A 24,608-nucleotide genomic window follows, 5' to 3' on the forward strand; every position below is an offset into this window, starting at 1 on the left:
AAAATAAAATAAAATAAAGTAAAATAAAGTAAAATAAATAAAATAAAATAAAATAAATAAAATAAAATAAAATTTGTTTAATCCCTCTAGTGGTTATGTCCAACCATTGTCTCCAGTTATGAGTTACACTTACTGCTACTTGACTCTAAGTCAGTGAAGTGAAGGTCTGCTTGTCTATGTAGAACAGTCAAAATGTTACCTAGCTTCCTTCATCACCTCCCTGGGCCACCTGCCTTTGGTTGCCAACGAAGCCCCTAAAAAGGCATGGCATCTTTTGCTGTGAGCTGGGTGGCAAGTATGCAAAAAGACCAAGAAGGCAACAGATCTTGTCTCTGCTCTCCAGCTGTGTCATGCCACATGACCGAAGCTGGCAGCATTTCTCAAGGCACGTGGAGGGAATTTTGTGACTTCTAGGGAATGGTTTGTGTGACTGAAGGCTTCTGAAGCCTGTGTACTAAGTGATTGGGCTGACAGCCACGTCTGGCTTAGTATGGAGAAGGGAGGAAACAATACTTGAGCTGTGTAAATTCGTTCTTTGTCAGATTCTTATTGTTCTCTCCACAACCCAAGAGTATGAACAACATCAAAACTAATCAATAAGCAGCAGCTAGATATCCAAGTCCTTAAGAGTACAAGTCAGCACTTAGTCTGTGTTTTTGTGTGAAGAAAGGCACTGAGGAAAAGCCTTCTGCCAGTGATTATATGACTGGCACCAGAAGGCCTTACTCACAGTATTAAAGGCAATTCAGTATTAGAAATAATGTTTACTTTTTAAATTCTCTTGCCCACTGCAGCTAAGAAAGAAATTAAACAACAGCCTAACAGGTGTTTTAGATTGCCTTTTTTTTTTTTTTCTCTAATCTTTATTGCTGTTTTTGTTTGTTTTGTTTTTAAGAAACTGAGAGAAATACCATGTAAAAGCTTCTGCAAGAGCCTTGGAGGATCAGCCACATGGGATGAGCAGGGACACATACCCCAGCATTCCTTCAAGGGGCACGGCAACCCAAAGCAAGTATGTCAAAGCCCTGCCAGCTGGGGCTGCTGCCCAGCAAGGCGGGCAGAGGGCTGCGCAGGCAGTGGCAGCTGGCAGGAAATCAGAGAAGCTAGAAATAGCAGCAGGGAGGCTGAGAGAGAGGACCCAGGCACTGGAAGGAGCAGGTGAGAGACCACACTGATAGCAGGTGGGAAGGCAGGACAGAAAGGAGATGCTCTGAGACTGAAACATCATGCTGCAGCTCTGGGTTATGTCAGAAGTATGCTGGAGTTTTATCTTTCGGTTTAGTTAGATCGAAGATAATTCTTCACTGAAGTCAGCATAGGCTCTGATAACCCAGATCTGAGGGTGTAAATTGGCCTAATCCATCCTTTTGCCCCTCTGGGTATCCCAGGGAGATTGCATCACATAACTCTGGGAGGATGTCTCTGAATAGAATTCATCTGAGCTAATGATTTGTTCCATGGGAAGGGTGGAAGAACTCCCACCTATGGTGAACTGTGAGACAGCACTGGAAGAATTTCAGCACTCAGATGAGTCAATTTTTTTCCTTGCTGCAAATTAAGCAGTGAAAATAGGATCTAGCCTCTACTCATAGGCATGCCACTAAGCTCAGTCTTCATGTGCAGATCAGAGAGAAGTGGAAAGAGGTTCTGCAGAGGGGGTCAAGGTCATTCTGCAACACAAACCCCAGTTCAGCTACACCCTGCAAGCACCACACACATGCATATGATTGCACTGGTAGAAAAAGAGGATCTGTGTCACAGCTTTTTGCAGGGCTTTACATAACAGCTTCTCAGCACATCTGAGAATAGCTAGAAGGAATTGTTGAGGGAAGTAATGGCATGGAGACAGCCTGAGCTGCAACTCTTCGCTATAGTTAACAGGGCAAAGAGAGCTCTAAAGTATATTATGTCTCAACTATTTCATAATTATCTGTGCTTTGACTAAAAGACACTATATGAGATCCAAAAGTTTTACCACCAATAAATTAACCGAGTGTGGTTGTTGGTGGTTGTGAAACCAACAGTGTGGAATTTCTTCCGAATGAAATGTTAACATGCACACAGAAACAGAGAGACACTTTTGAAGACACAGCTTGTTAAGTCTTTCTAATAGTGCCACGGTTTGAAGTGGAGGTAATTACAAAGATGTTTAAAAGGGATTTGTTTTTAAAATGGCAGTCTGTAATTGATGCCTAGTGGAAAAGTCAGTGTGGATAGCATAAAACACACAGACTACATAAACAAATAAAAGAACATAAGAAAGAAAGAGCTTTTAAAGAATAGGAGAAATAAGGGAAAGAAACAAAGAAAAGGAGGCAAAAAGGCAAGAAGATGAAGAAAAGAAAGATATGTCAGTTCAGAACAGCATGCCCATTAAAGGAAATGCATTAAAATCATACAAGAATAATGTCATGCAGACAGCAGTAAATTACTTTTCATTTGTGATGGAGATTACTGAAGTTGATTTTTCAATCTTGTCTTATTTTTGATTCACAATTTAAAAAATCATCATAGAAAGCTAGAGATGAAAACCAGGCTAGTACTTATGGCAAACAAAAACATGCATGAAATAGCAAATACTGTAAAAGCCCTTCAGAAAATTCAGCCTGCCTTCAACAGGATCTTCTCACTTCCTAATCAGCATCACTACACTTTCCCAGAAAACATCCAACTCCCTTGTCTGGCTGCCTTATTTACCTCATTGTAAAGCCTATGAACTCCTCAATTTCTAAGCATTTTCCATATTACATGGGCAGCAGTCCCTCAGGATAGATTAAGCTGTGGAAGTCCTGGGCTAGATGTGTCCTTATCTATATTTCAAAGCATTTAAAGATACAAGTATCACTTGCACTCTCATCCCTCATCAGTCTCAATTGCACCTCAATTTGTACTAGGCAGGAGAATTACCACATCACTTTCTCCAGCCATAGGTCACCAGAGACATGAAAATGTTCTTATAGACAGGGCAGAGTCGAGCAAGAAATGTTACACTCCTCTTTATGGAAGACTGAATTTAAGCCAGCGCCATTAATTTGTTCCCTACTTTCAGTCAGTATCTGGATATAGGCCCTGGGGAACTGACACTCCAGAAATGCCAAGCTGACAGAAAAGGCATAGTGTTATTTCTCTATAGACAGTGGAGACAATCATGCCTCTTTTATTAACTGCAAAGCATCTAATTCTCAGTTACGTTAAGGACAATTTACAACAGTTTAATATAGTAAAATGGTAATAAAATGGGTGTAAATTGCACTAAAGCTTTTTCTAATGGCCCTTATATTGCCGTAGTGATGTAGAGAGCCTTGAATATCACTGAGGCTGTGGATTAGCACTCTCTTCCAGATCTCACAGAATTCCTTAATTCCCTCGGGGCTTGTCCCCATCCACCAGATGGAGTTGCTATCCTTCACACGTATTGAGAATTTCAGGTGAGCACTGTATAATTTGGACTGCCCAACATTAGCCAGCTCTAGCTAAGAACTGAAACTATTGAAGGCAGCCTTGTGAGTCTTGCCTGAGCTGTGAAGAGAAAGGTCTGCCCACCATTCAGGACGGGTAGGACTCTGAGGAGATGTCCTACCCATCTGGAAGTTAGGAGAGACTGTGTGCACAGTCTGAGAACTGAGCTCACAAGTTAGTTTAATAATGGTCTCAAGTCACAAGAAAAGAAAAATAGCAAAAGTGAATGATAGCATCTTGAGTTAATTGCAAGCCACAATCAGCCTGTTCATTCCATGGTCAGCTCTGTTGCAACAATATCCAACTCCCAAGGCATTCTGAATCCTCCTGTACTGTATGCTTCTGACCTCTGAAGTACAGTAGCCACCTCCTGTGACCACAGATCATAAAGTTGCTTTGCAGATAAAAATTATGGAACCATGAGTTTCCTTCCTGAGAGGAACAGCTGTGCTATTGCAAATAGATTTATTTAAGGATCCTGGTCAAATGAGTCAGTTTAACATCATCAGTGTACTGCATTCCTGAATAACACAGGCATGATCTTCTGCCCGGTGGGGTGGGAGGATACTTTCCTTGTTTCTGGGGCTTTGCGGTTGAAGTATTTGGATTCTTTCAGATTAGATTTAGGGATATACTCTATCATAGATTCACAACTCCCTTTCGTTCCAGTGGGAAAAATGAAACAGAAGGGCCTCTATGTTATGCTACTTAGCTTCTTTGATAGCTTCAGATATTTTCTGAGGCTTGGCATCTAATGTCCAAATTCTTGCTAAGAAAGATCCTAAAATAACAAGCTTTGATGAAGATAAATAGTACAAATTATATGGAAATGGAGACAAGTTCCATGAGTAACAATATTTTTGAGAAAAATAAGTGTGACAGTATATCTGCAATAATTTGATTCCATGTATGTTGAAAATACTATTTCATCTAGATTTAATTTTATGAGTTCTTTGTACATGTAAAAGTGTTGAGATGAGAAAGCATGCTTACAGAAATGTACAAGGTTTTTCCCCAGCTCAGATACCAATCACGAGAAGTACGTGAAACTGAAGAAAACAGTCTAAAATTCTTGAAATATCCTTTGCTTACGGAAAATTAGAATGGAGTTCTTCATGTAAAATGTTGTGTGGTGAGATTAATGGTGCTTCCTGCTTCTGACAGGGCCAGAAGCACTGAAGGAACAATATATTTTCTGACACTTTTGTACTTCAGCTTTCATTATTAGAGATATTTATACATACACAGTAAACACAGAACAATCTAATTCAGTGAACCCTAAAAACTGTTGATTTGTAGAAAAAAAGTCAGAGATCCTGTGAGCAGCAGTGCCCTGAGAGTCTAGTGCTAATTTGAATAATATTTCAAAACTTTAGTTTGCTAAGTGTCATTCATGAGATTTGTACAGAAAGCATTACTAAGATAAATCTTGAAGATAACATTATTCTTGTTTCGTCTGATGTATGCAGGAGTTGATAACAAGCTGATTGCCTCCTTCTGACGGATGATTACACACAACAGATGTTTTAATTTGATTATATCTGTGAGATAAGCATAATGCTGTGTTAAGTCCAAACACTTTTTATTAGTCTTTGAAAACATTTTGCATTGCATGTAACCTTTTGTAAATGTCCTTGCTCGAGGCTGTGTGTGTTCCTATAGCAGTGTAAATGATTAGCAAGAAGTTCAAACCAGTGATTATGCAAAAGAAGAAAACTGCATTTAATAGTAGCTGTAATTCTGTGCTCTCTGATAACCTAAATGAAGAGAGAAATACGATGCAATCAATGATACAAGCACAATTGTGTAACACTACCCTGTACAGGTCTGTGTGTTGTTCTTCAGCAAAGGATTCACAAAATGGGTAGAGCTTTTATTAAGAATGCTGAAAGGCCAACGTGCCATGCCAAGAATCCTGAATTTGAAAATTAGCAGGCAAATGTCAGCTTTGTGAACACAGTACTGCAAGGAACATAAATTTTGGTTTGCAGACAATATAAGGTTACCAAGTTTGATTCTGATTTGAACTGAAATGTCAAAATTTCCCTGAAAATAAACGTCTTCCTTCACTGCAGTTAAATCACAGTGTTGTATGTTGCTCTCATGTTTTGCTTTTATATGTAAAATGGTGTGAACAACAAAAAATGCAGAACTAATTGGTTGCTTCAAAACAAAAAAATGACCCATATCATATGAACATTGTCAAAATCAGATGTGTCAATTAAAAAAAAAAATCCCCTTTTCTTTTGAAATTAATATGACAAAATGTATTTAGTCATCTATGTTTTGATTTTGGCCAAACTTCTTGTTCCAGTTGTGTAATTAATAGTTTTGTCAAAGCAATATTAGCATCCTGTGTTCCTGATTGCCTTGTTCCTTTCCAAACAGACTTCACAGGCAGTAATTCCAAAGTTTGCCAGTCAGTAAAGCATCTTGTAGCTTATATTATATGATGTATGCAATTCAAGGAACATTTCCTTTACGATTCACATTGTCTAACCTCAGATGCCTAAGAAGTAGGTGTCTGGGCTAATAGCGTTCTGTGTCATCAGCTCACATGTCTAAAGTCTTTTAAAATACCTAGAATCCTCTCCATTCTCTGATGACAGAAGGGAATTAGGTGGCCTAATATCTTGCTGCTACCATAAGGGCAATTCTGCTCATCCAGCCTTTGTTTTCCCTCCTTTGGTCCTTGAGCCTGATCTGGGCCTAACTCACTACAGTCAAATAAATGAGACTGCTCCTTTAGATGATGCGAAAGCCTCTAAATTGTCTCTGCCATCTCATCAAACTTCACTCTGAGACTAACTTCTAGACAGATAAAAGTAAGGTGAGATCTTCTCACCCTAAACCACATATGTCAGCTTATTGTAGGCATGCACACTGTCTTGTGTTAGTGCAGCTGTAGAAGCCTTACTTAATTCTGCGTCAGTAGATCTGGGAAGTAGCATGTTCTGGGCTTTTTAAGCAAATCGACACTGGACCTAATAAACTAATCAAAATAACAGCTTTACTGGGCACATCATCAGTTTGTGGCTTTGGGCAGAACGGTGTAAGTTAAAAGTGTATGTTTTGTACAGTGAAACTAGTTTTTAGTAACAATGCAAGTTCTGTGGAAGCCTGGAAGTATTCTTCATATGAGAATAATGCTGTAGTCTGCATGGAATTTTGACAGAAATATGATACTGCAAGCTGAGAAATGCTTGGAATAGTAAAGAGAAATCATTTATATTCAGTAGGTTTTATGGACTGCTGTAAAAAGCTGTACCTAAAACTGCAGCATGAAGCACTTTGCACTGTCTTCAGTAGAAGGCACCTGAGGTGCAGGAGGTACCAGTTTATCCGTGTTCTGAGTATCTCTTTTTAAGACTCAGAAAGAAAACACACAGCATTCAGTATTCCAGTATTTTGCCTTTCTGAGTAGTGAACTGAAGTTAGCTGACCCTTCCTCATCCAGCCGGGCTGGAGTTAATTATTTACAGCTTCAATTTGTGGCACTCCAATGCTGGTTCTTTAGTACTTCAGTCAGGGTGAAGTTAAATATTCACAGTTCCAATCTAGAAGTAAGTAATAAACTGCAATCTGCAAATAGGGAACTGGGAACTATGAACAAGAAAATGGAAATAAATGACCACCTTAGTCTTGTTTTATATATTTTGGTTGTCCAGGAAATCCTGATTAGGAGGCATTTGGGCCCTAACAGGGAAGCTTATACTATTCATAAAAGCAGGACAAGGTTTTGTTAATAGGCCAGCCTGGGACAAATCTCTGAACAGAATGGGGATTTACTTCAACTTGAGCTTGGACTTTTGTGACAGTTATTCTTCCACTGTGGATATCAAGGCAAGATATATTCCTTCCACTAAAAACCTTTCCTGTAGCACCTACCACTCTCATGAGCTATCTGAACATCCAAAGAGTGACTGTAGCACGTCGTCTCTGCATGGCATGTCTGGAAATAAAAGCAATGCTCAGGTGGAAGAATCAGACTTCTGAAGTCCACTTGTAGTAGACCTCTTCCTTACTGAGTAACAGGGGCCGTGTTTCCTCCTGTGATAGAGAAAAGGGCCATACTGCCAGGCTGCAGTCAGGGATGTGAGACCACTGGAGAGCTGAGCATAGGCCTCCCCAGGACCTCCAGCTCCTGCAAGCCCCTTTCCTGCTCCCAGACCCTGGACGAGAGATGCTGGTCAGAAGATGTGGTAGGAGAGCCATGGCACTTATGTGAGGAAGAGAGATGCACGTGAGGCAGAGGCCAGCTCACCAGGTCACGCCTGGATTGTGACAGGTTTGAAAAGTAACTCTAAATCTGTATTTAATGGCTTTTTAGCTTCTTTCCATATTGGAAGTTAGTCACCAAAAACTAACAGGAGAGCCCAGTCATTACACACAGCCAACTTTCTAGGCAAACAGCAAAGCTTTGAGGCCTGCAGCTTGACAGCTACAAGGGAAAGGTATACAGTTATACAGTATATACTGCTGGGCATTCAGAATGTTGGCTGAAAACACAGCCAACTTCTAGCATGGGGCTGATGTACAGGAATTGATAACTTGCCGGTCTGTCCTCAGCCTGAATCCAACATTTCCCTGACCTTTGGAAGGTGGTGACTGTATTTGAGTGAATCTTAACTGTGTTTAAAGGGGTTGAGGAAGAGGAAAATGCTCTTGGTTTATGAGATTTTTGCACCATAAACTGGGTCTGCACTGTGAAAATACGCATTTAGGGAGTTTTAAAAACTAAATTTACATAAAATCACAATGTGATTTTTTATGTCTGTTATAGGCCAATTAAATGCATTATGCAAACATTTCCAAATTCATACCGAGTTAATCTGGGACATTCAGAGCATGATTACGTATATGTCCCCAGAGGGCTTAGTCCTTTTTCTGAAATACCCCAAACTGTACCTCTAACTAGCACTGTAATTGAGACAGAAATGAATCACCAACATTTGAACAGGCATCTTATCTCCATGGGCATCAGTTTACCTTTTATTCAGTGCCCAGCCATTTAATTCAGAGAGGATGACTTTGTGGACCAAAAGTGGGTCTCAAGACCTATACAATGGCTGGATTTATATCGGCAGTAGGCTCAGGCTCAATTCATTCTAAACCTGCTAAGGGTCTAATGGTTCTCCAAGTCTCTGCCTTGCCATGCAAAGCTGGCATCACTGGTGTGCTCCTGCTCACTGAATCCCCCATTCAATTTCTTCCTTCTGGAGAAATCTCTGGCAAAAGCTAAATGGCGATGGAGTGAGGAAAGGTGATGAACTTTGTATGTATAAAACTTTGCATGTATATGAACTTTGCATAAAACACACAGCTTTTTGGAGCAAGTGGTGCGTGTCCAGGCCTTTTGGGAGCAAAATGAAAATAATAATAATAATAATAAAAAAGCGGTAGGTGACAAGTTGTCACAGGCTGCTTCAACATCTGCAATCTGAGTGCCTAGCAAGTCTGTGCGAACATTTCCTGTTATTACCCCGACTTCAAACTCCCCTGCCCCCTGCTTTCATTCAGCTGGGCTTTTTGTCCGTCTCTGTACCCAGAGGGGAGAGGGGATGCAGCAGCATCGCTGGGGACAGGGATGGGGATGCAAGGAGCAGCTCTGGGGAGCCCGGTGCCCCGGACAGCAGGAGTGCCGGGCCCTCCTAATCCCCGGGAGGAGGAGGAGGAGGAGGAGGAGGAGGAGGGACGGGTCGGGCTGGGCTCGCCCTTGAGCCCCTCGCTGGGGCAATGCCCGGTCCCTGCTCGGCAGGGAAGGGTACGAGGGGAGCTGGGCTGTGTCGGGGCTGGTGGTGGGAGAGCCGGACCTGCGGGGGGCTGGCCTCTGGCAGATGATTGACATTAAACTGGGTGAGGTTCAAAAGAAAAACAAAAAAAAAAAGAGAGAGAGAAAAAAAGAAAAAGAGCGAGCGCAGGGGAGGGGAGTGAATGCGAAGGGGGGTTGGGGGGGGGGGGGGGGGGGAGAGAAGGAACTACTGTAAGAGTAAGAAAGTCCTGCCCAGCTGTTTGCGAAGTTTAAGATTTCCTGTTTCCCCTGCAGCACCGAAGTTTGCAGTGAGTCACCCGCAGTCCCGAGCGGCGAAGCGCGCAGCCCGCTCCCCCACCGCCCTGCCAGCCGCGGCCTCCCTCCCTCCTTTCCTCCCTCCCTGCCTCCCTCCTTCCCTCCCAGCCTCCGTCCCTCCTCTCCGTCCCTCCCGGCCGGGCCGAGCCGATCCGAGCCGTGCCGCGATGACTCCGCGCCTGCCGAGCAGCCTGCGGGCGCTGGCCCTGTGGGTGCTCGTGGGCAGCTCGCTCCCCGCCGCGCTTCGGGGTAAGTCCCGCTTGACAGTGCCTCGGGAGGAGGAGGAGGAGGAGGGCTCGGTTGCTAAGAAAGTTTGGAAGCTGGAAACGCCACGGGAGGGGGCAGCGCGGTTGTTTGGTGCCCTGCTGGAAAAAGTAACGCCGGGAGAAAGGACCGGGGGGTTCCGCGGCAAAGCCCCGGGTGCGCCCGCGGAGGGGAGAAATGGGGAGAAAAGGGAGGATTTGGCAGGGAACGAGGCAGGGTCGTGGCCGGCCGGGGGAGCCCGGGGAGGGCAGCCGGGGAGCCGGCGGCTGGCCCTGCGGCGGCGGCACCTGGGGCCGGGCCGCACCGGGTTCCCCCGGGCACTTTTCTGCGAAGACATCCTCAGAGAGAGGCTCTGCAGGCTGTGGCTTGCGGGATTCCTCGCGGCGAGGTTGGGAGCTTCGGTGGCTGCTGCGAGTGCAAGGTCCCTGCCCCGAGGAGCTTCTTTCTGATCCCCGTCCTGCGGGTGCCGTGCGAGGTAGCATCGGTAACCGCAGGGCTAGGCCCTAAATCCCTCTGCTGCACGACCGGTGCAGCTAAAAAAGAACCTCGGAGTGCTCCAGGTGTTGGTTTTGCTGCAGTTTTGAAGTATTAAGTGTGTTTCTGAGGTGTCCTGTGATACCCAGTGTCTGGTTTTAGCCCTCGGGTCAGATGCGCGCACACCTGAGCTCCTGCAAACTTTGCTCTGTGCCCTCCGATTGTCCCCGCTGCTGGTCAGTAACAGTCCCAGAACTGCTGCTAAAACATAAGGATGTAAATGAGAGAGTTCCTGCATGCTCACTGCCAATAGCTACGTACAGCGTGAATAACTCCACGCTTTATTAATAATCCTGTCAAAGTCAACAGGTTTCGCATACCTGCAGAGTTACTCATGTGAGCTGAGGTCAGATGAATAAAAAACAGCTCAAGAATAAGGCGCGGTGGTGTCCCAGAGCTCAATCATGTCATTAATTTAAATTTGATGTGTGCGGCTTCTTACTGATTTTACTATGTATTGATACTGCTGATCAATATAAATCATACTTAACTAGTGATATCTCTTATTTTGTTATTTATTCTGATTACACAAAGCTTTAAATGAAAAAGCTCCACTTTTGTTCGTCTTGTGTCATTTATTATTACACTTTTTTCACTCAGCCTGTATAGATCTTTATCTGCAGTCTATAGTAACCAAAACTGAGTTCACCTGTTGTCAGGTAATTTGTAGCTTCAAAACTTGTTGAAAATTGTTTTCATAACTACCGCAGTATTTTATTGTGTGCATAGCAGGTAAAGTTGCTCAGAAAACAACAGTTCTGTTGGGGGCAGAAAGTTTGAGGTTTGGATATTGGTTGTTATTTGGCGCCAAAATGAAAACTAGAGCTGCCAAATGTTTTTGGGGAAAACAAAATGGGGGGAAAAAAGCTACTGACTTACTATAGTAATCTGACTGACTATTATAGCAATCAGTAGCTCAACAGGTGGGTGAGGATGAGGCAGGAGGGGATACCAGTCACTTCCCAGGTGTGCCTGCTAACCACCTGGTGCTTGTTGGTGAGGAGGTTGATAGAGCCCTAGCTAAAATTTCTTCTGAACACTCGTCACAGCAAATTATTAGACAAGGATGGCACATTCCCGTAAAGAATCTGGAGAAAACCAAAGTCACTAACAGGTCCAATAGCGACTATCTGCTTTGAAACAGATGCCCTAATCTCCTGTGCTAGACAGGAGCAATTAAGAGTTTTGTTTGTTTGTTTTCCATAGAGTAAGGGGACAATATGTGTTTATTAGGTACATGATGCTACATTGTGTGTTTAACCAATAAATGGTAGTGCAAACCAGCAGTTGGCTACACAAGAAATTGATGCTGCTGTGTCCAAGTGAATACGAATTTGTCATTTGCATTTTGGGTATTAAAAACAGAAATTTGTGCTTTGGAATAGTCTGTGTAATAGTTTATTTCTGCGTATCTGGAACCCAATTTCTCCATTCATTCAAGCTCTCACTTGCATTATTGTCTCCTTATCTTTTAAAAGCCATGTGATAGTTGATTTAATAGTAATAAATTCAAACATAGAGCTTCAGATAGTTGCAAGAGGGAAGTATGAGAACAAACATCTTTGTAACATAGTGGAACATGTTTGTAACACGATCAAATCTAAAATGCATTCCTGTCCCCCACTAAAAGTCTGGCAAATTTCCAGTTATTTCAGGAGGGAAGTTGGAACAGAACAGAGATATTATTGCGATTTTTCTATTTACGGGGTATCCTTGAATTCTGAGAACTTTATACCTGAGATTTTGAAAATCACTATTTAATTGCTATTCTGAGCTCTTTGGCATTAACATACTAATACAATATTCAGATGGTGAATTCCATATAGGAAGGGTTTCTATCAAAAAATGATGGGCCAGATCTTAAGCTGCTGCAAATGAATATAGTTCCATTAGTGTCAGTGAAATTACATAGAGCTATAGCACATGACTTTCCTAAAACTGTTTCAAAAGCAATTTCCAAAAAAAGGGCAATGGAATATGTCACTTTTTCATATTCATAATTTTTCTGCTCATATTTTATAAAAATATTATATGACCTACATTTAGCCAAACAGCATCACTTCAAAATCGAATACTCCTTTCTGGGATGAGTTGTTATAGTTTCAAAGGTGCAGTGTGCTATAACGATGGCTGATAAAAGTTGTCATTGTGACAAAGCTTATTCTGGACTCAGAAGCAAAGATAGTGTCAGACTTACGAAGGCAAAAAAAATCTTTTTCTTTCTTTCTTTTTTCTTTTTTTTTTTTTTTTTTTTTTTGGTCCCTTCTCAGAACTAGTCTTTTAGAAAAGAGTTGCACTTTGGCAGGGGGGAGAGTAAGCTGTCACTGTAGCACCAGTTGTTGGGGTTTCCCATGATTATATTTCCTCTGCTGATATTTTTCCTCTGAGATATTTTTAAGATATTTTTGCATTCATGGCATAGGGAGTTTTTTGTCAGTGCCATGTTCACTTTGTTATCACTTCTCCTCTGACCTCAGAAGATATGTGCCTTACTTAAAGGTAGCAAGAATGAGCCAGCTGAAACAACCTGCTGTTTGGGGGCAATTTATTAATGTCTTGCATAACCAAATGCATTTCTGTCAGCTAGATTGAAATATTATCACTAGCACAATGACAGATTTTGACCTGAGAGTGATCCATGCCGTCTCCACACTGCTGGCATGTCTGCAGGTCAGTGTTGGTGGCATAGTGACAGTCAGGGCTTCCAGCCGCCTTTGTGGCACCATGGTCCTGAGCCCGGCACGATGGAGGTGCCCACATCTCCTCGGATGTCTGGTGAGCAGAGCAACCAAGGGGTGCTCCAAGGAAGGTGGGAGCAGTGGTGCAATGTCATCTTTGCCACATAGGAGTTCTTTGACTCAGGGGAGATTACCAGCACGTCCTGTGGACATAAACTGGCTCATATCACCAGAGCACTGCGAACTCAGTAAAATGGACTAAGATATAAACAAGTTCTGTGCAGATGCTGGAGAGCACAAGAGATTTCCAGCACATAGGAGTAGAGAACCAGTCCTATCATGAAAAATAAATTTGGTTGAGTCCTAGACTAAGAGGTTTAAAGCTGAGATTTTGTTTTACTTAATAGGTCTTTAGCCTTAAATTTAGCTGGAGTTGTTAAAGGAGTTGTTTGTGGGTGTTTTTTTGTTTATTTCTGTTTGTCTATTTGTTCTGTTTATTCCTAGAGAATAATGGAACAGGTTTGTAAACACAATCAAGAATAAAACAAAAAGTGGGGTCAAAGTACTTGGGCTTTTTTATGAACTGGAAGATTAAAATAGGCCAAAATAAACCAGAAAAAAAAATGCCTTGTTTTTGGCAGACTGGTTAGGATCCCTTTGGAAGTTTAATTTTGCTGCCAGGTGGAAGTGATAGGAGTCATACTAAGAAACAGTGCAGAAGCTTCTTACTATGTTGAGTAAGAAGGGATATATTGCTATTGCAGCAAGGAGTGGGCGCTATGGCAGGACACTGTAGTTAAGGATAATGCTGTTTTAAGCCATGAGTTGGTACTACATATTTACAAGACTGGGCTCTCAGCCTTCAGTTGTTATTTTTTCATAGTACAGGTTCATTCTGGCATAAAGACAGACTGGCAGGACTGACATTGGTTGAATACAACCACTTACATCCTGCTGCCTGAAACGACATGGGTTTAGTTAATATACAGATGTTTAGGTTAAGATACACTGAGAGAACAAACCACTTCAAACACCATCAAGCAATGAAAACTTATCCATATTAGTAACTAAAACTAACTCATCTCACCAGGACTTGCTGAATTCTATTTCTGTTGGTGACAACATGCCATCGCTTGTGTCCATTAACTTCTAGGTATTTAAACAGGTTTTACATTTGAACATGTGTCAAGGGGTTTGCCCATATGGATTCAGGGACTGATGTCCATTCATTTGCCTTGCTGCAAAGTTCAGCAGCAGTTTCACATTTAAAGAAACAATAACATTAACAGTGGTGGGAGAAATACTAAATGCTGATTTGTCAGTGTTTGTTCATTTTTTTTTCAATATGCTATTTCTTTTTTTTTTTTTTTTTTCCTTTTTCTCTTAATGCCATTTTTGTTTTTTAAGTTGCAACTTCCAGTCCTTTTTTTTTTTTTTTTTTTTTTTTTAATATGGGTTTTTAAAGCCTTTTCACCTCTGGGAAGATCGTCTGGGGGAAGGAGTAGTTTTCCTTTGCTCAAACAACTGGTATTTAGCAGGAACTTCCTGCTGGCATTCATCCCTGAGTTAATCTGGTTAGAATTAGAGCTGGTTGAGAGCTTTTGACACTGTTTTTCATGGGAAAATGCTGATGTGTCAAAACTGAAACAATTTGTGGAAATGTACCAGTTTCCATTAAACTTTCATCAGGAAACGTTTTTTTTTTTTTTTTTTTTTTTTTTCCTAGTTCAGGGTGGAATTTCTGATACGGAAGTGACAGAAAGAGAAATCATCAATCAATAATTAGAATAATCACTGGTCAAGGATGGAAGAAAAGCAGGATCAAGTGCCTGCCCTGACTCAGACAACATCTGAATCTGGAGCTCCCCCTGTCCACTGTCTCCAGGATATTGGATGATTGTCGATTTCTCTCATCTTGCATGCATGAGCAAACACCCCTGCACCACTTCAAATTTTCTTTGTTTCCCTCTGGTTGTGAATATGAAAATGTATGAAATGTTACAGCATTTTGTGGGACAGAAAAAATAGTTTTCTGCCAGCTTTAGTTAGGTTGATCTCTGGTCATGTGTTTGTCTTCTCCTTGTTTGATGGGAATGGCATTGCACAGGATGAATGGTGTCTTCTACTCTTTATTTTGTATTGTAACAACTAACAGTGCATTCAGAAATTTGTGTCCTGCAAAGGGACCACAGTTTTTATTCCTAACAGTCCTGATAGTCTGATTCCAGGATTCCACTTCCCCACTTAACTTGAGTAGTATTTTAGCAAAAATTTCTCTGAAACTAATAAATTTCAGTAATGGATAGAGGAGTGTGCTTCCTCACACCCCAAGCATCCTTCACCTTAGAGCCCAGCAGATCCATCGCTGCCATGACATGCTAGGGTTAACATTGTGCTTGTGAAAAGATAATTTGGAGCCAGAGGTATGAGAAAGCCATCTTCTATTTCCTACATACATTCTATTTGTACCCAGGGACTTTGGCCCAAATCCACAAAAGAGCTCAGTTGCCCTTCTTAAGTAGATTTCTGAGTTTTTAAGGGAAAAAAAAAAAAAAAGAAAGACTTCTGAAGTAGCTAAAGCTTGAAGCTCAGCCAGTGATTTGAAAGTCACCACATTCTTTCTGGCTTTTTATAGTCACCAGTAACACAACTTTTGAAAGATAGCTTCTGCCCTCTGTGCGTTTGATCAGTCCCTCCAAAACATTGCATTGGTGTACCTGTGGGCTTCATTTAATTCAGCATTTAAATTCAGTTAGAAACCCGGTCTGTGCTGAGACATTATAAAATCCATCTTGTGTTCCCAAGGTTGTGGTGGTTCTGTCAGGGCACAGAGACTTCCTTCTGTTAGGAAAGCAAGTGAATTTGAACAGTACGTACTCAGAGAGCACTGGGAAGGCTTCAGAGTGTTACTCCTCAGAGCAACATTTTCCAAGTAAAGACCCAAGTGTGGTTCTTACATGCCTGGGGCACTTTAATGGGCCTCTTTTAAAAACTAGCATTGTGCAAGTGGAACGCATGCAGGGCCAGACTGTCAGCTGGCATAAATCAGCTTTCTTCTGTTGAAGGCAAGGAACCTGCTCTGATTTATACCAGCTGAGAATCTGGCCACGGAATAAATAATAGGCAACTCTATGTTATGAGGCTGTAATTCCCTCGGGGGGGCTTTTGTGATATCAATCTTACAGGAGCCAGAGCGATCTGGTTCTCTTTCTTGGAGCAGAATCATTTGACTGCAGCGTTCTGTAGGTCTCACAACTTTAGGAAGGAGAGGTTTGGGGCAGTCAAGGGAAAGGAAGTGTTTCCAAACTTCTCGTAATACATCATTAAGGATTTTTGCCCCATAAGAATGATGGGAGGAGAGTTTATGAGGATGGAGATTAATTGGCTGGGGATAGGTGGTCCCAAAAAAGAGAAATGTACAAGAGGGATGATTTTTCATCAAGACCAGGCTTTTAATTCAAAAGCAGTCATGTACATTCCCCAAGCTGTATGAAAATCAAAGCTCCCTCATCACTGATAAGCTGCTAATGCTGGTGTAATTAGTAAGGAAGCAAAGTGGAAGGGTGGGAAATAAGGACTAAGGGGCAAACTCCTCCTCAAAATGTGGCTGTGTTTTAATTTTTTTAAGGTCTCATCCAAAAGCGTCATAAGTGAGCTGGTGTTCATTTTATTGACTTAGAAAGAAAAGGAACTTCAGTTATTTTTTCCAGGAGTTAGCCTGTAGTTCTCCTGAGTCTAGATATTTTAGATGTGAGATACAGGTGAACCAGCTCCCTCTGTTTTTAATCCTGCCGTGGATTCTGCAGCACAGAATGGAAATAAGCGCACCGTATACATCACCTGTTGGCATGGCTAGCTTGTGCCTGGGGCTTTTGGAAGATAATGTGGTAATTTTGTAGATTTCATCTCACTAACTAATGTAAGTACATTTTTGATGTTGCTGTACAAGAGAGTGAACTTTGAAACAGACCACAGATGATTACTAATGGATGACTTCTGGTTATTTTCAGGGAAGGAAGCAGAAGCAGCTATCCAGGATTCTTGTAAGTCTTGAGATGCCGATCTGTTCCGATCCTCGAGGTCTAATTAGCAGATCAGATACTACTGACAGCTCACTACATAAAGCTGCAGAACAGCAATGGGCTGCAGTACTTACACAGTACTTATGCAGTAAGAAACTCTTAGTGCTCAAAGGGAGCCAAAATTTGTTACCATTTTCTTTGACTGCTGCCCTGTGTTTAGTGTAATCTGGCTGCCCTGATCAACTTCCCTATGCTTTTTGGGAACTGTACCTGGGGCAAATCTGAAGTCACAGTTACATCAGGACCTAACATGTCTTCTGTACGTACTGAGTGCTTCAGGAGAGTAGCATTTGTGAATAACTTCTGTCCATTAAAATGAATGCTTGGGGAAATAACGATAGATGTAATTACACTTTTTCCCTTTCCACAGGTTATTTTCTCCATCTCTCTAGTCCCTTAAAATATTATTTCAGTAGATAGTCTGTATCCACCATGCAATTTTCAGGACACTGCTAAAGAGAGGACTGTAGCTACATGTTCATTTATTTCTCTTCAAGTCACTGTGAGGCTACTAAATAATGTAGAGCAGCACTTCTCTGTTATTCTGAGCAAGAGATTCCATAGGCTATGTTTTATTCACCTTTAAAATGCAGCCTATTTTAGGATAAAAACATACGCCTTTAAGGATGTATCTCTTCCATTATTTTAACAATGATGATAAGATGGAATGATAATAAAATCACACCGTGGGGTTAAACTTCTAACCAGCACTGAGTAGCTTCTGGAGTTCACGTGATAGTTGGTCGCCTTCAGCTCTCAGGACACCGCCCCCTCTAGCTCTGCAGCTATCTTAAACTTTCCTGTAACGTGACTGGGTAGAAACTCCAGTGCGTCCCCTTCTCCTTGACAAACTCGCAGGAGTACAGGAATGAAGAAATAAATCTTTGCGTGCTTCACTAATGGGAAGAAATTAATGAGGTTTTGAACAGTACAAATTTGTCAGTCTTTGATGAGGAACCTGTGAGGATCTCAAGAGAAGAGCTGTTGTATGCAGGTGGTTGTTGGTCCTTTATTCCCCTTGGCTGGTTCTGCCTGCAAGCACGCAGCAATTACCCTTCTCGTTTGTCTCCAGCATGCAGGGAGATCTATGGTTCTGCAATGACTGTGCTGTGGCAGTTGGCCAGCTGCCCTGCTGTGTACCTTTTACCTCCCCACAGTTCCCATTACTGATTTTCATGGTTGCATTGCCTCCTTTTCCTACAGTGGTTGGAGCCTTTGCCCAGAAAGCAGGAGGTCCACGGTCATGCCACTCCTCAGCTTGAGAGTATCTAAGCTCCTTGGATAGAGGAAAGATCCTTGCTGGCTGAGACTGGTCAGGGCTGTAGAGGCAGCACTCTGCAGAGAAAGGGTTGTGTGTGCGTGTGGTCCCCTGAAGCATGTCAGAGGAGAAGAAAGCCTGTTCCCTGATGGATTCATTCATTATTCCAGCCCCTGCAGGGTGACTGATATTCTCTCCAGGGAGTTCATAGCACAACAAAGAGAGACTTTACATACAGAACCTTTTTTTTTCCTAAACTGTAAACAACCGTTTCTCATCCCCATGAAAAGATCAGAGAGGACCATGTAATAGTCATGACTTCGTAAGCCCCTTTATTGAAGCTTTCACAAAATAACTAGGTCAGCAAATACGTGCTTCTTGGCTATTGAATACCCCCTTTCCCTCAGTCTGTTCTTCCATTTCTTTGCCCAACTTTACCACAAGGGAATGTCTTAAGTAAAAAATCTGGGAATCTGATGCTTTTATTGCATTGTACTATTCTCATCTGGTATGTACAATGCCAGGCCATCAGTCTTACAAAGCTGGCGTAGCCCAGGTTTGCGTGTAAACAGCAACACCACATTGTCTGGTTGTAACTAAAGCCATACCTGCTCCCTTTTTGCCTGTGGATGATAAAAAGAGGAAAAATATTGGTGAACTCTTCTGGAAAAGGGAACACAATCAAAAAGGGTTTCTTCATCGTTGTTCTTCTTTTTCCTTCAAATCCTTCTCACACATTGCTTACCTCTCACATTTTATACTTTTGCCTTGAAATTTCTGCCTGGTTGAGGGCTTTGCTGTTCCTACTCCTCCCTGAAGCCACGCTGGCACTAGGAATGCGACAAGCAGCAGCCTAGAGCTTCCCATGCGTACATGTCCCCTGCCTTTAATGTGCAGAAGGGAAGATGTAAAAGTAATTCAAATTAAATCATGGAGATCTAGCAACTTGAGATTTAGGATGAGTACCCAGACATGGGTAAATTTTGCATTGTTTTAAAGCTAGGTGTTTGATACTAGAAGGAAGATTTCAAAGTATGTGATGTAGGTATGAAAGCTGCTTCTGTGTGTAGGAGTGACTTAGAGGCTCCTTCTTTTACATGGGAGGAGAAGGTAAGACTTGACGGTGACTTGTAACTGAACACAGTTTTTGCATCTTGACCTTTAGTTAAAGCAGTGAGCTAGGAAGCGAGAAACCAGGGCTCAGTCTCACTTAGTCTCTGGAGACCCAAACCCAGATCTCCAGCTACCCAGGATTTCATCCATTGTATTCTTATGCAACCGTTAAACTTCAGTACAGTTATTTGTATTAGAATTTCCACAGTTTGAACTAGTTCTGCTTAACATCTATGAACAAATAAATGCATTGATGTGTCAATTATGGTTTCTATAGACAATTATAGAAGTTGTGGGAAATGAACAGAGGTGGTTTCAACACTGGTCTATTGTGATTGGGAAATTTAAGTTCAAAGAGAGTCATAACCACTGTTTTTCTCAACAGAAATTCTGGTCGATAATCCTCAGAGCATCCAGGAATCCTTGTCAGCCTCAAATACCCTGCCAACTTCAATAAGATCCTATTTGCTCTTCCCCCTTTTCCCCATTTTTCTTTGCTTAAGAAACTGTGTGTTAGCAGCTGCCAGGGAATGGTGAGGGCACAAGGTTTGGTTTGACTATTTAAGGCCTAACTCTTCCCCCAGTTGTCTACATAAATATTATTCATACTTCAGCCAACTTGCACTTCCTCTGACTTGGCTGGTGCTCTGGTGACACGTAGTGAGATTGTCAAACACATACCTACTAGTGGGTTGAAGTCAGAAACGTATTGGCCTTCTCATGGTTGGAGGTGGGTAGCAAATGCTAGAAGCAAACCACTAATTATTTGAAGTATCTTACCCTTGGAAGTTAATGACAAGGCATGCTTACCACTATCATAACCACACACCTAGAAATAGAAAACACTGACACCTGCCTTTCCAAGCTGTTGCTTAGTATGGGTAGTTACGCTACTGATACATTCATCACCTTTTATTTTAAAAGGTGGATTTTGTTTTAAGTTTCCGTTTTGTGTTTTTGAAACACAGGTGTAGATAGGTTTGCAGAGAACAGTAATTTCCACTCAATTGTCTTTAGGCCCGCAGTGGCTTAGGAAGGAGGTGGTATTGTTTGATCAGGGAACCATACTGCCTTGTTAACATTTTTAGGTGTGAATTTAATGTTATGCTTGCCTGGCTTTTGAAAATGACAGACTTGTGGTTTTGGACATAAGAAGAACAAAAGAATTAGGAATAGTACACAGGTCTGCTATTCTATGGCTGGATACAGATTTGGTCATATATGCAGGCAGTTTGCCATGCCTTAGTAAGATAACAAACCCATACACACCAGGAACTGGGAGCATTTGCCTCAAGGCAAATGTAAGGTGGTGCAGCCTAGCTAAATTTGCTCTGTCAGAATGGTAAACTGTGAGAAGTTTACTCACAGTTACTGATAGAAATAAAAGTGTTAAGCAGGGCTAACTTTTTTTTTTACTCTTCAGGGAGATGAGATTATGAATGTAAACAAGCACCCATTCCAACAAATGGAAATTCTAGGTGAACTAAATCACTCCAAAAGTAGGGAGTGTATTTTTAACAAAGAGGATAATTACATTAATAGAGCCCTGTCAGGGGATGTAATGGACTTCCCAATGTGAATCACTATGTCGAGGCAGGGTTTTGCTTTTTAGATATACCCACAGAAGTTAGGACTTGATGCAAAAGTAGCTGAGTGGGATGATTTCACTTAGAGAAGGCTGGAGTGGGAAAATCATCCCAGCACTTTCTGACATAAAGGTCCTATAACCTAAAAGTCTGTGATACAGTTGGTAACCACCAACCAGTCTGTTTTCACTTGATCTTTTTCAGAATTAGTATTAGCATCTCCAGAAGTAACAAACAGTTAAGGCACTCAGCTAACTAACCCAGTGGAAGGATATTTCAAATATGCATGAGTTATAAAATTTTGCATCCAAGGAATTTAAAAAATGTCTCAATTCGTACAGAGCACTTCCCTCTGGTATATATTAAGATGTTATTTTGTTTGGAAAGCTTGGAATTGTTCTGTTTTGTGAGAACACTTTGGAAAATGTAGTTTGTTCTGCATGAGTGTAGTATTTGTAAAAAATGCCAAAGCGACAGCTTTAGAGAATGAGATGCCCACATCACTGAACAGCTACACCAGAAACCATAACAAAGCCCACAACTTGCTTGTGACGTTTAAAGGGATGCTGAGCAGTTCAGCTACTATGGTTATGTTATGCACAGCTTTCTCAATGGCAGTTGTTGAAATAGTATTTTCCTGACAAAATTATTAATCCACTTGGCATTTGATTAAAATGATCAAGGCATTTCATAAGAACCCTTAGACATCCTGCAGACGATTACTGATTTCTGTAGTTGAGTGAGTTCCCTCCTGATAAAGGATGATTATCTGCTCTGACCAATATCCAGAAACATTTAGTGACTCAAAACTGTTAAACATCAGCTAGTATAATTTGACATAACAGCACTCAAATCATAGATTAGCATCTGCTGAAGATCCTGACCTATTAAATTCAACTCATGCATGTGACAGCAAACATCTTCTGTCTTGTGGGAGCAGAATGAGAAAAGTTTGTTTCTGTTGCCAGAAACGAACTGCACCATTTAGAAGTTTATGAAGTATCACTGTATTTTGCTTTTTGTAGTTCTCAGTTGTTAGAAGAAATTTTGAGGCAATTGGATGAAATTGTGAGGCACTTGGATGAAAATTAAGAGACAGTGGAAGATTTGCTTCTGAGCTGCTGCTTGGTGCACTTGGTCTTGTGTTTGTCTTCTCTCTTCCTATCTTTCTCCCTGAAACAATTCCTTCAACAGAAGTCATTGTTTTGCAGACATTTAAATTGCTTTCCTCTTTATAATGTTTCTTCTAAACAGGACCACTTGCAAGCACGTATGCTGTCTTGGAGTGCTGCTGAAAGATTGCGCTCTTGAGAATGACATAGGCTGTAGCTTGAGGACCTGACATAGAGGGGTTTTGGAAACAATGGCCCTATCAATAGCAGCTGGGAGGGGAAAATCATAGAAATACAACTCCATGTGTACACTTCACATTCTGAGTTTATTTACAATTTTATTCTGGCTCATCATAAACAAAGAAGAGTCTGCAGTCCCTCACACATCTTCAGGCAGGTAGACTAAACATTTTAGACTGGCAAGTTCCTTACTACTGAGCTGTGTCTAAGGGAGGAATGTCCTTACCATACGCCACAATGCCAACCCTTATGGGCCCTGGCTGCAGCAAACAGTGGGTAATGTTGTGTTGTACGTAGTGAGAATTGCTGTATTCCTACATGCAGATTTTTGAGTGTCTACTGCTTTTTTTTTTTTTTTTTTTTTTAATGTGAGGGCTTATGGGCTGGACTATGCACACATACAGAAGAGACTTGTAAAAATATTCAGTTTTATAGTAAACTTAATGATTTACTCACACTTGTGGTTTAGAAATAATGGCAACGATAAGGACCTTTCAGTGAACTTTCAAGGGATGTATTTATGGGTGAAACACCTTACTATTTCACAATGGGTAGGGTTCACCTATGGTTTTTATTTTGCTTTAAGACCAGTAAAATTTCAGCCTCAAACAGAAATGGAGGAGCTGACTTACTCTTTCCCTTATTTCAGCAGGATGGTATTGCCAGCTGCTGAGTCACAGTCCCAAAGGTAACTGAAGGGAGTCATTTGCAACAGCATTAAAAGGAACAGTTAATACCTGAGGGATGTGCTAGCAAATTTACCCTCCGCAGAAAAAGGAGATGCTGCTTTGCTGGTAGAGATACTTCTTTACCAAAAAATCTGATAACTCTGTAACAGCATGTAGCAGCAGTAGGATTTCTGTGAAAGCAGACAACAAAAGAAAGTTTTCCTAAGGTTGGATGTCATTAAAAGTGTATTTTTATGCACGTGCTCTTTTCTCAATACTCAGTATATAATTCCCATTAATGGTTGTGGAAGTTAGATGCATCTATCAAGAGAACATATCCCCAGGGTATTAAATCGTGTTATTCTGATTCTTTGCGTGTAACTTGACAGAGACAAATATAACCATCCAAGCTACTGCATATGAGAAGGATGTGTGTGTTTTTTTTTCCCAAATCCATTCAGAGTGATTCTACTCCCAAGGGATTACATTTGAGTCTAACTTTCCTCTGATTTACTATTTTAGCTGAGCTGATGGATTATGAAAGAGAGTAATTTCTTTTTCATACTGTTTTCCCAAATCTGTCATTCAAATCTTGCTGTGTGAGGACAGAATGGTTCATAAACATTTTCCTGGAGGAAAATGGCTCCTTACAGCAAAAAGGAGCTCTGAACAGAGCTTCTGCATAAACATGTTTGCCCATCAGTGACTGACAGAGAAGTCTCTGTGTGTGCAAAGGATGTGGATTTGTTAAATGAGACTTCTTATTTGGAAACTGTTTTTCAAGTAGACCAGGATGGGTGATGCTCGTGTCTAGAGAAAGAAATTGCACAGGATTCAGGATTCTGTTTTATCAGAATGCATGGATGATATTGTAAACTAGGACCATAGCAGGAGCATCCTTTGGTTGGGAGATGTGCCTTAACTTGAATTCCATCTCTCCCAAATATTTCTGAATTATAGAGGTCTTCAAAAAGCTTAAAAAAAAAAAAAAAAAAAGAGAGAGAGAGAGAGAGGTGGGCTGCACTCTACATTAGTAAATTGTCATTTTATATTAAGTTTAAAGCAAAGTCCTCAAGTCTTAAACTGTAACTACAAATTTTGCACCTTCAGTAAAGCCTTGTTTTTGTTTTGTTTCCTTGCTTTTATTATATTTATTTGTTTATGGCTGGGAAGGAGGGATACTGGCAGTGAAAGCACTTTTAAAAAAAAATCCTGCTAATACCCTGCCTTTATCTGGAAAAACAAATATTTATAAATCCCTCTGAATCATGTAACTGTGTAAAGATTGCGGGTTTGAAAGCACAGTTGTCTGGTTAATCCATTTAAATGCTTATTTTGAATGGGCAGCTGTGAGTCTTTGTGTGTACACAGCTTCTCCCCACACTTATTGTTGTGTTATAAAATACAGAAATTCTGGCCTGATTCGGTAGCAGTAGGTGTACACACATGCCATTTTCTATAGTATGAGACAGAGATTGTCCCCATGCTGAGCACATGCTTGTTTAAGTTGGCCTGTGGCTGTGCTGTGGCTGAAAATGTTTTTTTCG

The 24,608-nt window shown here is 41.3% G+C and overlaps 1 protein-coding gene and 1 long non-coding RNA gene across 4 annotated transcripts in view; both read left to right on the forward strand.

Annotated features, from left to right (window-relative positions):
• LOC118161301 overlaps positions 1-3,516 on the forward strand; it is a 6,022-nt gene extending 2,506 nt beyond the window's left edge. Inside the window, exon 3 of the long non-coding RNA XR_004747932.1 lies at positions 896-3,516. This is a non-coding gene — a long non-coding RNA (uncharacterized LOC118161301). The remainder of the gene's footprint in view (positions 1-895) is intronic.
• Positions 3,517-9,179: 5,663 nt separating this feature from the next.
• The window catches only part of TGFBR2 (transforming growth factor beta receptor 2), a 60,542-nt gene continuing 45,113 nt past the window's right edge, over positions 9,180-24,608 (forward strand). The window contains exons 1-3 of one of the 3 annotated variants that reach the window (XM_035316519.1): positions 9,180-9,315; positions 9,506-9,775; positions 17,013-17,045. In XM_035316519.1, the coding sequence (XP_035172410.1) occupies positions 9,297-9,315; positions 9,506-9,775; positions 17,013-17,045 (322 nt within the window). In that variant the 5' untranslated portion in view covers positions 9,180-9,296. Of the gene's footprint in view, positions 9,316-9,413; positions 9,776-9,833; positions 9,901-11,095; positions 11,099-17,012; positions 17,046-24,608 lie in introns of those variants that run through there. The other 2 variants (XM_035316520.1, XM_035316518.1) reach the window with 2 other exon arrangements.

The sequence above is a fragment of the Oxyura jamaicensis genome, chromosome 2 (assembly GCF_011077185.1).
Source record: "Oxyura jamaicensis isolate SHBP4307 breed ruddy duck chromosome 2, BPBGC_Ojam_1.0, whole genome shotgun sequence".
NCBI lineage: Eukaryota > Metazoa > Chordata > Aves > Anseriformes > Anatidae > Oxyura > Oxyura jamaicensis.